Below are 14191 nucleotides of genomic sequence, written 5' to 3' on the forward strand. Positions count from 1 at the left end.
TCTACATTCTGTTATACAGGAACCTGTAGTCAGGTAGGAGAGGGGGGTCTACATTCTGTTATACAGGAACCCTGTAGTCAGGTAGGAGGGGGGAGTCTACATTCTGTTATACAGAACCCTGTAGTCAGGTAGGAGAGGGTAGTCTACATTCTGTTAACGGAAACCTGTAGTCAGGTAGGAGAGAGGGAGTCTACCTTCTGTTATACAGGAACCCTGTAGTCAGGTAGAGAGGGGGAGTCTACATTCTGTTATACAGGAACCTGTAGTCAGGTAGGAGAGGGGTCTACATTCTGTTATACAGGAACCCTGTAGTCAGGTAGGAGAGGGAGTCTACATTCTGTTCAACAGGAACCCTGTAGTCAGGTAGGAGAGGGGTGTCTACATTCTGTCAACAGAACCCTGTAGTCAGGTAGGAGAGGGAGTCTACATTTCGTTATACAGGAACCCTTGTAGTCAGGTAGGAGAGGGGGTCTACATCTGTTTACAGGAACCCTGTAGTCAGGTAGGAGAGGGGGTCTACATTCTGTTCAACAGGAACCCTGTAGTCAGGTAGGAGAGGTGAGTCTACATTCTGTTATACAGGAACCTGTAGTCAGGTAGGAGAGGGGAGTCTACATTCTGTTATACAGGAACCCTGTAGTCAGGTAGGAGAGGGAGTCTACATTCTGTTCAACGGAACCCTGTAGTCAGGTAGGAGAGGGGGGTCTACATTCTGTTATACAGGAACCTGTAGTCAGGTAGGAGAGGGGGTCTACATTCTGTTCAACAGGAACCCTGTAGTCAGGTAGGAGAGGGAGTCTACATTCTGTTCAACAGGAACCTGTAGTAGGTAGGAGAGGGGGGTCTACATTCTGTATACAGGAACCCTAGTCAGGTAGGAGAGGGGGGTCTACATTTGTATACAGGAACCCTGTAGTCAGGTAGGAGAGGGGGGTCTACATTCTGTTCAACGGAACCCTGTAGTCAGGTAGGAGAGGGGAGTCTACATTCTGTTATACAGGAACCCTGTAGTCAGGTAGAGAGAGGAGTCTACATTCTGTTATACAGGAACCTTAGTGGTAGGAGAGGGGAGTCTACATTCTGTTATACAGGAACCCTGTAGTCAGGTAGGAGAGGGGAGTCTACATTCTGTTCAACGGAACCCTGTAGTCAGGTAGGAGAGGGGGTCTACATTCTGTTATACAGGAACCCTGTAGTCAGGTAGGAGAGGGGGTCTACATTCTGTTATACAGGAACCCTGTAGTCAGGTAGGAGAGGGGGTCTACATTCTGTTATACAGGAAACCTGTAGTCAGGTAGGAGAGGGATCTACATTTCGTTCAACAGGAACCCTGTAGTCAGGTGGAGGAGGAGTCTACATTTGTTTCACAGGACCCTGTAGTCAGGTAGAGAGGGGGAGTCACATTCTGTTATACAGGAACCCTGTAGTCAGGTAGGAGAGGGGGTGTCTACATTCTGTTATACAGGAACCCTGTAGTCAGGTAGGAGAGGGGGTCTACATTCGTTAACAGGAAACCTGTAGTCAGGTAGGAGAGGGAGTCTACATTCTGTTCAACAGGAACCCTGTAGTCAGGTAGGAGAGGGAGTCTACATTCTGTTATTACAGGAACCCTGTAGTTAGGTAGGAGAGGGGGGTCTAACATTCTGTTAACAGGAACCCTGTAGTCAGGTAGGAGAGGGGGGTCTACATTCTGTTCAACAGGAACCCTGTAGTAGGTAGGAGAGGGTAGTTACATTCTGTTATACAGGAACCCTGTAGTCAGTAGGAGAGGGGAGTCTACATTCTGTTATACAGGAACCCTGTAGTCAGTAGGAGAGGGGGTCTACATTCTGTTCACGGAACCCTGTAGTCAGGTAGGAGAGGGGAGTCTACATTTGTTATACAGGAACCCTGTAGTAGGTAGGAGAGGGGAGTCTACATTCTGTTATACAGGAACCTGTAGTCAGGTAGAGAGGGGTCTACATTCTGTCAACGGAACCTGTAGTCAGGTAGGAGAGGGGGGTCTACATTCTGTTATACAGGAACCCTGTAGTCAGGTAGGAGAGGGGGGTCTACATTCTGTTCAACAGGAACCCTGTAGTCAGGTAGAGAGGGAGTCTACATTCTGTTCAACGGAACCCTGTAGTAGGTAGGAGAGGGGAGTCTACATTCTGTTATACAGGAACCCTGTAGTCAGGTAGGAGAGGGGGGGTCACAATTCTGTCAACAGGAACCCTGTAGTCATGGTAGAGAGGGGAGTCTACTTCTGTTATACAGGAACCCTGTAGTCAGGTAGGAGAGGAGTCTACATTCTGTTCAACAGGAAACTGTAGTCAGGTAGGAGAGGGGAGTCTACATTCTGTATACAGGAACCCTGTAGTCAGGAGGAGAGGGAGTCTACATTCGTTCAACGGAACCCTGTAGTCAGGTAGGAGAGGGGGGTCTACATTCTGTTATACAGGAACCCTGTAGTCAGGTAGGAGAGGGTGGGTCTACATTCTGTTCAACAGGAACCCTGTAGTCAGTAGGAGAGGGGAGTCTACATTCTGATACAGGAACCCTGTAGTCAGGTAGGAGAGGGAGTCTACATTCTGTTCAACAGGAACCCTGTAGTCAGGTAGGAGAGGGAGTCTACATTCTGTTCAAGGAACCGTAGTCAGGTAGGAGAGGGGAGTCTACATTCTGTTATACAAGGAACCCTGTAGTCAGGTAGGAGAGGGGAGTCTACATTCTGTTCAACAGGAACCCTGTAGTCAGTAGGAGAGGGGGAGTCTACATTCTGTATACAGGAACCCTGTAGTCAGGTAGGAGAGGGAGTCTACATTCTGTTATACGGGAAACCTGTAGTCAGGTAGAGAGGGAGTACATTCTGTTCAACAGGAACCCTGTAGTCAGGTAGGAGAGGGGGTCTACATTCTGTTAACGGAACCCTGTAGTCAGGTAGGAGAGGGGAGTCTACATTCTGTTCAACAGGAACCCTGTAGTCAGTAGGAGAGGGAGTCTACATTCTGTTCAACAGGAACCCTGTAGTCAGGTAGGAGAGGGGGTCTACATTCTGTCAACAGGAACCTGTAGTCAGGTAGGAGAGGGGGGTCTACATTCTGTTCAACGGAACCCTGTAGTCAGGTAGGAGGGGGAGTCTACATTCTGTTCAACAGGAACCCTGTAGTCAGGTAGGAGAGGGGAGTCTAATTCTGTATAGGAACCCTGTAGTCAGGTAGGAGAGGGAGTCTACATTCTGTTCAACAGGAACCCTGTAGTCAGTAGGAGAGGGAGTCTACATTCTGTTCAACAGGAACCCTGTGTCAGGTAGGAGAGGGAGTCTACATTCTGTTATACAGGAACCTGTAGTCAGGTAGGAGAGGGGTCTACATTCTGTTATACAGGAACCCTGGAGTCAGGTAGGAGAGGGGAGTCACATTCTTTCAACAGGAACCCTTAGTCAGGTAGGAGGGGAGTCTACATTCTGTTCAACAGGAACCCTGTAGTCAGGTAGGAGAGGGGGAGTCTACATTCTGTTCAACAGGAACCCTGTAGTCAGTAGGAGAGGGGGTTACATTATGTTATACACTATACATCTAGATATTATACACTATATAGATATTATACCTATATATATAGAATTATACACTATATATATCTAGATATTACACTATATATCTAGATATTATACACTATATATCTAGATATTATACACTATATATCTAGATATTATACACTATATATATCTATACACTTATATTCTAGATATACATATATCTCTAGATATTATACACTATATATCTAGATATTATACACTATATATATCTATATATATACACTATATATATCTATATATACACTATATATATCTATATCTACACTATATATATCTAGATATTATACACTATATATATCTAGATATTATACACTATATATATCTAGATATTATACACTATATATATCTAGATATTATACACTATATATAGATATTATACACTATATATCTAGATATTATACACTATATATATCTAGATGTTATACACTATATATAGATATTATACACTATGTCTAGATATTATACACTATATATAGATATTATACACTATATCTAGATATTATACACTATATATATCTAGATATTATACACTATATATCTAGATATTATACACTATATATATCTAGATATTATACACTATATATCTAGATATTATACACTATATATATCTAGATATTATACACTATATCTAGATATTATACACTATACATCTAGATATTATACACTATATAGATATTATACGCTATATATATCTAGATATTATACACTATATATAGATACTATACACTATATATATCTAGATATTATACACTATATATCTAGATATTATACACTATATATATCTAGATGTTATACACTATATATATCTAGATATTATACACTATATCTAGATATTATACACTATATATATCTAGATATTATACACTATATATATCTAGATATTATACACTATATCTAGATATTATACACTATATATATCTAGATATTATACACTATATCTAGATATTATACACTATATCTAGATATTATACACTATATATATCTAGATATTATACACTATATCTAGATATTATACACTATATATATCTAGATATTATACACTATATATATCTAGATATTATACACTATATATATCTAGATATTATACACTATATATCTAGATATTATACACTATATATCTAGATATTATACACTATATATATCTAGATATTATACACTATATATATCTAGATATTATACACTATATATATCTAGATATTATACACTATATATATCTAGATATTATACACTATATATATCTAGATATTATACATTATGTCTGGAGACATTCCACACTATATATCTAGATATTATACATTATGTCGGGAGACATTCAACACTATATACACTGCTCAAAAAAATAAAGGGAACACTTAAACAACACAATGTAACTCCAAGTCAATCGCACTTCTGTGAAATCAAACTGTCCACTTAGGAAGCAACACTGATTGACAATAAATTTCACATGCTGTTGTGCAAATGGAATAGACAAAAGGTGGAAATTATAGGCAATTAGCAAGACACCCCCAATAAAGGAATGGTTCTGCAGGTGGTGACCACAGACCACTTCTCAGTTCCTATGCTTCCTGGCTGATGTTTTGGTCACTTTTGAATGCTGGCGGTGCTTTCACTCTAGTGGTAGCATGAGACGGAGTCTACAACCCACACAAGTGGCTCAGGTAGTGCAGTTCATCCAGGATGGCACATCAATGCGAGCTGTGGCAAAAAGGTTTGCTGTGTCTGTCAGCGTAGTGTCCAGAGCATGGAGGCGCTACCAGGAGACAGGCCAGTACATCAGGAGACGTGGAGGAGGCCGTAGGAGGGCAACAACCCAGCAGCAGGACCGCTACCTCCGCCTTTGTGCAAGGAGGAGCACTACCAGAGCCCTGCAAAATGACCTCCAGCAGGCCACAAATGTGCATGTGTCAGCATATGGTCTCACAAGGGGTCTGAGGATCTCATCTCGGTACCTAATGGCAGTCAGGCTACCTCTGGCGAGCACATGGAGGGCTGTGCGGCCCCACAAAGAAATGCCACCCCACACCATGACTGACCCACCGCCAAACCGGTCATGCTGGAGGATGTTGCAGGCAGCAGAACGTTCTCCACGGCGTCTCCAGACTCTGTCACGTCTGTCACGTGCTCATGTGCTCAGTGTGAACCTGCTTTCATCTGTGAAGAGCACAGGGCGCCAGTGGCGAATTTGCCAATCTTGGTGTTCTCTGGCAAATGCCAAACGTCCTGCACGGTGTTGGGCTGTGAGCACAACCCCCACCTGTGGACGTCGGGCCCTCATACCACCCTCATGGAGTCTGTTTCTGACCGTTTGAGCAGACACATGCACATTTGTGGCCTGCTGGAGGTCATTTTGCAGGGCTCTGGTAGTGCTCCTCCTTGCACAAAGGCGGAGGTAGCGGTCCTGCTGCTGGGTTGTTGCCCTCCTACGGCCTCCTCCACGTCTCCTGATGTACTGGCCTGTCTCCTGGTAGCGCCTCCATGCTCTGGACACTATGCTGACAGACACAGCAAACCTTTTTGCCACAGCTCGCATTGATGTGCCATCCTGGATGAACTGCACTACCTGAGCCACTTGTGTGGGTTGTAGACTCCGTCTCATGCTACCACTAGAGTGAAAGCACCGCCAGCATTCAACAGTGACCAAAACATCAGCCAGGAAGCATAGGAACTGAGAAGTGGTCTTTGGTCACCACCTGCAGAACCATTCCTTTATTGGGGGTGTCTTGCTAATTGCCTATAATTTCCACCTTTTGTCTATTCCATTTGCACAACAGCATGTGAAATGTATTGTCAATCAGTGTTGCTTCCTAAGTGGACAGTTTGATTTCACAGAAGTGTGATTGACTTGGAGTTACATTGTGTTGTTTAAGTGTTCCCTTTATTTTTTTGAGCAGTGTATAAAATATACATTTATTTGACATCCCTCTCCCTCCAACCTTCTCCCTCCTTCCCTCTACCCCTCCCCCTCCCTCCAACCTTCTCCTTCCCTCTACCTTCTCTACCCCTCCCTCTCTCTCCTTCCCTCCATCCAACCTTCTCCCTCTCTCTCTCCCTCCCCCCAACCTTCTCCCTCTCTCTCTCCTTCCCTCTCTCTCTCCTTCCCTTTTTCCTCCCTCTCACTCTCCTCCAGTGGTAACCATATCTTCCAGGGTCAGGCAGCAGGGATTGCTGTGAATGAGAACGGCAGAGGGGTGATAGTCGGTACTTACACACACACACACACACACACACACAGCAACCTGCACACACACAGCATCTTGACTGAAATGTGAAAAGTACTTTATGAATGAAATGTATTATTAGTGATATTATGTAAATGTAGGTACTTTAATGCTATCTATCCATTCTCCCCCCTCCTCCTCCTCCAGAGAATGTGATCAGGGAGAACCAGTGGGGGGGTGCAGACATCAGGCGGGGGGGCGACCCGGTCCTGAGGAACAACTACATCTGTCATGGCTACTCTGACGGGGTGGTGGTGGGGGAGAGAGGCCGTGGACTCATAGAGGGAAACCACATCTACAGTGAGTAATACACTTCCTGTCACTTCCTGTCCTCCTCTCTGTCGGGGTGGTGGTGGGGGAGAGAGGCCGTGGACTCATAGAGGGAAACCACATCTACAGTGAGTAATATACACACACTTTCTGTTCGCTGATGTCACTTCCTGTTCTCCTGTCCTCCTCTCCTCTCCCTTCTCCTAGGCAACAAGGGCTGTGGTGTGTGGTTGATGTCCTCCAGCCTCCCTCAGCTGTTGGGAAACTACATTACCCATAACCGCATGTACGGGCTGGCCGTGTTCTGCCGGAAGGACCCTGACGGGGGCGGGACCAGGGAAGGGGGGCAGGAGGGAGGAGGAAGAGGAGGAGGACAGGAGAACTTCCATGAGGAAGGAGAGCTGCTGGCGTGGGAAGGTGACCTTGACAGCGAGGACGAACGTCTCTCCGCCCGGCGCTCCATCAGCACGGCTCTGGTGGAGGGAAACTGCATTAGCCGTAATGGAGGTGAGACTAGACACTGTAGAGCCGCAATGGAGGAGAGACTGTAGACACTGTAGAGCCGCAATGGAGGAGAGACTGTAGACACTGTAGAGCCGTAATGGAGGTGAGACTGTAGACACTGTAGGGCCGCAATGGAGGAGAGACTGTAGACACTGTAGAGCCACAATGGAGGTGAGACTGTAGACACTGTAGAGCTGTAATGGAGGTGAGACTGTAGACACTGTAGGGCCGCAATGGAGGAGAGACTGTAGACACTGTAGAGCCACAATGGAGGAGAGACTGTAGACACTGTAGGGCCGCAATGGAGGAGAGACTGTAGACACTGTAGAGCCACAATGGAGGAGAGACTGTAGACACTGTAGAGCCACAATGGAGGAGAGACTGTAGACACTGTAGAGCCACAATGGAGGAGAGACTGTAGACACTGTAGAGCCACAATGGAGGAGAGACTGTAGACACTGTAGAGCCGCAATGGAGGTGAGACTGTAGACACTGTAGAGCCACAATGGAGGTGAGACTGTAGACACTGTAGAGCCGCAATGGAGGTGAGATTGTAGACACTGTAGGGCCGCAATGGAGGTGAGACTGTAGACACTGTAGAGCCACAATGGAGGTGAGACTGTAGACACTGTAGAGCCGCAATGGAGGTGAGACTGTAGACACTGTAGAGCCACAATGGAGGAGAGACTGTAGAGCCACAATGGAGGTGAGACTGTAGACACTGTAGAGCTGCAATGGAGGAGAGACTGTAGACACTGTAGAGCCGCAATGGAGGTGAGATTGTAGACACTGTAGAGCCGCAATGGAGGTGAGACTGTAGACACTGTAGAGCCGTAATGGAGGAGAGACTGTAGACACTGTACAGGCCGTAATGGAGGTGAGACTGTAGACACTGTAGAGCCGCAATGGAGGTGAGACTGTAGAGCCACAATGGAGGTGAGACTGTAGACACTGTAGAGCCGCAATGGAGGAGAGACTGTAGACACTGTAGAGCCACAATGGAGGAGAGACTGTAGAGCCGCAATGGAGGAGAGACTGTAGACACTGTAGAGCCACAATGGAGGTGAGACTGTAGACACTGTAGAGCCACAATGGAGGCTGGCAGAACAGAGTGCCCAGGTTAGTGTGTAGGGTTTGAGCATAGCCTAAAAGGTAGGGAGGGGGCAGTTCCTCTTGCTGCCCTGTAGGGAAGCACCGTGGTCTGGTAGGGGACGTGACCTTCGACTGGAAGCCAGTGGAGTGTGAGGAGGAGTGGGGTAACATGGGAGAATTTGGGAAGGTTGAACTCCAGGCGGGCTGCTGCGTTCTGGGTAAGTTGCAGGGGTTGGATGACACAAGCGGAGAGCCCAGAGCCAACAGCCAGTTGCAGTCGTCCAGACGGTATTAGGACCTGCGCCACTTCCTGTGTGAGGTAGGGTCGTACTCTACGGATGTTGTAGAGCATGAACCTGCAGGACATGGTCACTGCTGTGATGTTTGCAGAGAACGACAGAGTGTTGTCCAGGGTCACGCCAAGGTTCTTTACACTCTGGGAGGGGCGACACTGTGGTGTTGTCAACCGTGATGGAGAGGTCCTTCAGCCTGCAGGCCTTCCCCGGGAGGAAGAGCAGCTCTGTGGGTGGCCGACATCCAAGCTGAGATATCTGCCAGGCACTCAGAGATGCGTGTTGCCACCTGGGTGTCAAAGGGGGGGGGGGGGGGGGGAGAAGAGTAGTTGAGTGTCATCCTCATAGCAGCGATAGGTCGGATTGGTTTGGGTTTTTACTTTACCTTCTATACCGGCATTTGAATGTTTGGTTTGTTAAATGTGATACGCAGTGTTGTAACGGCCATTTTTATTGTTTACTTCTCTCCGGTCTCTCTATGCCGCTGTCCACACAAACCTAGCCACCCCTCCTGTCACTCAAGGAGCGCATTTGATGTTCCTCAACCAGGAGGCACTTCCGCGTTCCGTCTGCATGGTCAACGCAACGCAATCAACACTGTCGATGACAACGATGCAGTTGTCACTTTTGCTTCTTAAAATATAAATCTCCTTGTATTCTATAATTACACTATTAGCTTGTGTTTCTTACATCTGCTGACAGCTAGCTTGTCTTTTCTTAGCAAGTTGTTCCTAAATCTTGTTAGCCGCTAATGCTAATCGCTAGCTAGCTAGCTAATACATGTAACTTAATGAGTCAGAGCAAGTGTAATTAGCTATACAGCCTGATAATACCAGTGATTGTGTTGACCTTAATTAGCATGTTGTTTGTGCAACAGTGTCTTCTAAATTTAAAGAGGTAAACGGAAAAGCAAGAATCAGTTAGCTACATGAAGTAGCTAACAGAAAACATTCAATGTAGCCAAAGATTATAGGGTCCCCTAGGAAACACCTATCAACACATTAGTTAATACCCTGTCACAATAATAACTACTTCTCCCTGGCATTTTCATTCGTTGTCATGTCCAACAACACTGTATTAAAAGTGCCCACTATTATATTCTAACCAAATAATTAGAATAGACATTATATTCCTATTATTCCAACAGTGTTTTGCTCTTAAATCGCAACATTTGGTTAAAAATAAGGCCCAGGTGACTTGCCCATATCGTGCAGCTCTACGTGGCAGTGTGGAAACGATCTCAAATGCAGAAAATGGATGAAAATTCTGATTTTTGTTTTTTTGTTTTATACTGTTCAATTCAACTTCAACCCAATCAGAATGGAGAAAGACCCATTGAAATCACTTAGAATATATGTGTTGCCACCCAAGGGCCACGCACTACTCATAAAGCACATTTACAACTTTTATTAATCAAAAACATAAAATACCGTGATATAATATTTTGGCCATATCGCCCAGCCCTATGTGAGGATATGACAGAGCTGAGTGACTTGGTGTATAGAGAGAAGAGGAGAGGTCCATCCTCATAGCAGTGATAGGAGAGACCATGTGAGGATATGACGGAGCTGAGTGACTTGGTGTATAGAGAGAAGAGGAGAGGTCCATCCTCATAGCAGTGATAGGAGAGACCATGTGAGGATATGACAGAGCTGAGTGACTTGGTGTATAGAGAGAAGGGGAGAGGTCCGTCCTCATAGCAGTGATAGGAGAGACCATGTGAGGATATGACAGAGCTGAGTGACTTGGTGTATAGAGAGAAGGGGAGAGGTCCGTCCTCATAGCAGTGATAGGAGAGACCATGTGAGGATATGACAGAGCTGAGTGACTTGGTGTATAGAGAGAAGGGGAGAGGTCCATCCTCATAGCAGTGATAGGAGAGACCATGTGAGGATATGACGGAGCTGAGTGACTTGGTGTATAGAGAGAAGGGGAGAGGTCCGTCCTCATAGCAGTGATAGGAGAGACCATGTGAGGATATGACAGAGCTGAGTGACTTGGTCTATAGAGAGAAGGGGAGAGGTCCGTCCTCATAGCAGTGATAGGAGAGACCATGTGAGGATATGACAGAGCTGAGTGACTTGGTGTAGAGAGAGAAGAGGAGAGGTCCGTCCTCATAGCAGTGATAGGAGAGACCATGTGAGGATATGACGGAGCTGAGTGACTTGGTGTATAGAGAGAAGAGGAGAGGTCCATCCTCATAGCAGTGATAGGAGAGACCATGTAAGGATATGACAGAGCTGAGTGACTTGGTGTATAGAGAGAAGAGGAGAGGTCCATCCTCATAGCAGTGATAGGAGAGACCATGTGAGGATATGACGGAGCTGAGTGACTTGGTGTATAGAGAGAAGAGGAGAGGTCCATCCTCATAGCAGTGATAGGAGAGACCATGTAAGGATATGACAGAGCTGAGTGACTTGGTGTATAGAGAGAAGAGGAGAGGTCCATCCTCATAGCAGTGATAGGAGAGACCATGTAAGGATATGACAGAGCTGAGTGACTTGGTGTATAGAGAGAAGAGGAGAGGTCCATCCTCATAGCAGTGATAGGAGAGACCATGTGAGGATATGACGGAGCTGAGTGACTTGGAGAGAGAAGAGGGCCAAGAACAATGACATCTGGTCTACCGTTTACCTCGTACCATCTAAACACAGCATTGTTGTTAAATCACTGATATGGAACATAAACTCTCTGTCTCTCTCTGTCTGTCTCTCTGCCTCTCTCTGTCTCTCTGCCTCTCTCTGTCTTTCTCTCTCTGCCTCTCTCTGTCTTTCTCTCTCTGTCTTTCTGTCTCTCTCTGTCTGTCTCTCTCTCTGTCTAGCGGTTGGTTTATACGTGAAGAGCAGTGAACCGCTGAATGTCGTTGCTAACCTAGTGAACGGTAACCGTGGCGCCGGTGTTGCCGTGCTACAGAGCAGTCAGCTGACTCGACTAGTTGCTAACTGCGTCCATGGAAACGGGCGCGGTGGCGTCGCCGTGGAGAGGGAGTGTCGGGTGGAACTCCGCGGCAACGGTGTGTATGACAACGGCGGCCATGGCGTTAGTTTCCGGGGCGATGGACAGGTGGTGGAGAACGACGTGGTGGGTAACCGTGGTTACGGGATACGGTTGACGGACAGCGCCGATGTCAAGGTGAGCTGGGCTCAGACACACAACACACATACACACAATCATCATCACCCTGGGTATTAAATAAATACTTTGTGTGTGTAGGTGTTGCGTAATCGAGTCCAGCCGGTACAGGGGTGTGGCATCGCCGTGCTGGGGCCGGCAAAGGCCGTCGTCCACGACAACCTGGTGTTCCAGGGTCACCCCGGCAACGTCAAACCCCCGCTACACCGCGACCCCGGCAACGACAGCAGCGCGCTGCGCAACAACAGCGTGCTAAAACATAGCAACAGGTAGCTAGGCAACAGACTTTCAATGCTACTCACCAAGTATGGACACTTCCTTCTAGCTATTTAATGGGTTAATACATTTTACCCCTCCTCTTCCCTCATCCCGTTTCCTCTCCTCTTCGTCTCTCCTCCACCCCCCCCCTCTGCTCTCTCCTGCCAGGACATGTTCCTCTGCCCCTCCCTGGGTTTTGGAGAACCCTCCCCCCCGCCCCCTCTCTGACCGTCCCTCATCCCTCCCCCCCTCCTCCTCCTCCTGTCACCCCTCCCACTTTGCCATCTCCATGACTACCAGGATCACCGCCACCGTCGAGAGCGGTTGCCATAACAACGGCAGCGTCTTCTGCACCATCCTCTGAGGCCCTAGCAACCCCGCGCTGAAGACGGATTGGATGACCTCCTCACCAGGGGTCAAGAGTTCAGCCCTGACCTCTCCTGTCTCAAAACATTGTTTTCTTAAAACATTCCTCTGACATGTTGATCTAGGAACACTTGAACTCTGCAGATGTTGTGGAATGGCTGGACACAGAACGTTGCCTGTCTTGGGTGTTCTAGAACATTGTCCTCCCCGGGGGTTCTAGAACGTTGTCCTCCCCCGGGGGGGTTCTAGAACGTTGTCCTCTCCCGGGGGGGTTCTAGAACGTTGTCCTCCCCCGGGGGGGTTCTAGAACATTGTCCTCCCTGGAGGGTTCTAGAACTGTCCTCCCTGGAGGGTTCTAGAACATTGTCCTCCCTGGAGGGTTCTAGAACATTGTCCTCCCTGGGGGTTCTAGAACATGGTCCTCCCAGAGGGTTCTAGAACGTTGTCCTCCCCAGAGGGTTCTAGAAGTGTCATTGAGCTATGAGATCCCCACTACTGGAGGAGCTTCTATACAGCATTTACCACTGTGACTGGTGTGGTATCATGGACAGTGTCATGTGACTGGTGTGGTATCATGGACAGTGTCATGTGACTGGCGTGGTATCATGGACAGTGTCATGTGACTGGTGTGGTATCATGGACAGTGTCATGTGACTGGTGTGGTATCATGGACAGTGTCATGTGACTGGTGTGGTATCAGTGGTTAGGGATTGGAGTTTTACCTGACTAGGAATAACTCCTAGCCTTAATGACATTCAAGTTTCCCCCAAAAAATCCAGTTTCCTCACTGAAATGTCTACTAGTGTTTTTACTGCGCTTTCTACATGTTTTCACCACACGAGTCACTTCCTCAGTTCTCCCAGACGGGTAATGTTCTGACGGTAGGAACTCACACACAACCTGGATTTAGTTTATTACATTAAATGTTTTATTTGTTTAAAGAATACTTTGAGGAGGGTTTCTAGTGTCCATCTCTATCTCACCTGCTTTCCCGCTCCAGGAATATGTTTCTCTCTTCCTCCTTACCCATGTCTTCCTCCCCTCTCTTCCTCCTTACCCATGTCTTCCTCCCCTCTCTCTTCCTCCTTACCCATGTCTTCCTCCCCTCTCTTCCTCCTTACCCATGTCTTCCTCCCCTCTCTCTTCCTCCTTACCCATGTCTTCCTCTCCCCTTCTCTCTTCCTCCTTACCCATGTCTTCCTCCCCTCTCTTCCTCCTTACCCATGTCTCCCTCTCCCCGTCTCTCTTCCTCCTTACCCATGTCTCCCTCTCCCCGTCTCTCTTCCTCCTTACCCATGTCTCCCTCTCCCCTCCTCTCTTCCTCCTTACCCATGTCTCCCTCTCCCCTCCTCTCTTCCTCCTTACCCATGTCTTCCTCTCCCCTTCTCTCTTCCTCCTTCCCCATGTCTTCCTCTCCCCTTCTCTCTTCCTCCTTCCCCATGTCTTCCTCTCCCCTTCTCTCTTCCTCCTTCCCCATGTCT

General features: G+C 47.1%; 1 protein-coding gene across 1 annotated transcript in view; it reads left to right on the forward strand.

Annotated features, from left to right (window-relative positions):
• The window catches only part of fbxo10 (F-box protein 10), a 31141-nt gene extending 17479 nt beyond the window's left edge, over positions 1 to 13662 (forward strand). Inside the window, exons 8-13 of the mRNA XM_038988146.1 lie at positions 6705 to 6775; positions 6943 to 7095; positions 7273 to 7572; positions 11776 to 12086; positions 12168 to 12355; positions 12513 to 13662. Coding sequence (XP_038844074.1) covers positions 6705 to 6775; positions 6943 to 7095; positions 7273 to 7572; positions 11776 to 12086; positions 12168 to 12355; positions 12513 to 12708 — 1219 coding nt within the window. The 3' untranslated portion in view covers positions 12709 to 13662. The remainder of the gene's footprint in view (positions 1 to 6704; positions 6776 to 6942; positions 7096 to 7272; positions 7573 to 11775; positions 12087 to 12167; positions 12356 to 12512) is intronic.
• Positions 13663 to 14191: the final 529 nt, after the last annotated feature.

This window comes from Salvelinus namaycush, unplaced genomic scaffold (genome assembly GCF_016432855.1).
Source record: "Salvelinus namaycush isolate Seneca unplaced genomic scaffold, SaNama_1.0 Scaffold967, whole genome shotgun sequence".
In the NCBI taxonomy this organism is placed as follows: Eukaryota; Metazoa; Chordata; class Actinopteri; order Salmoniformes; family Salmonidae; genus Salvelinus; species Salvelinus namaycush.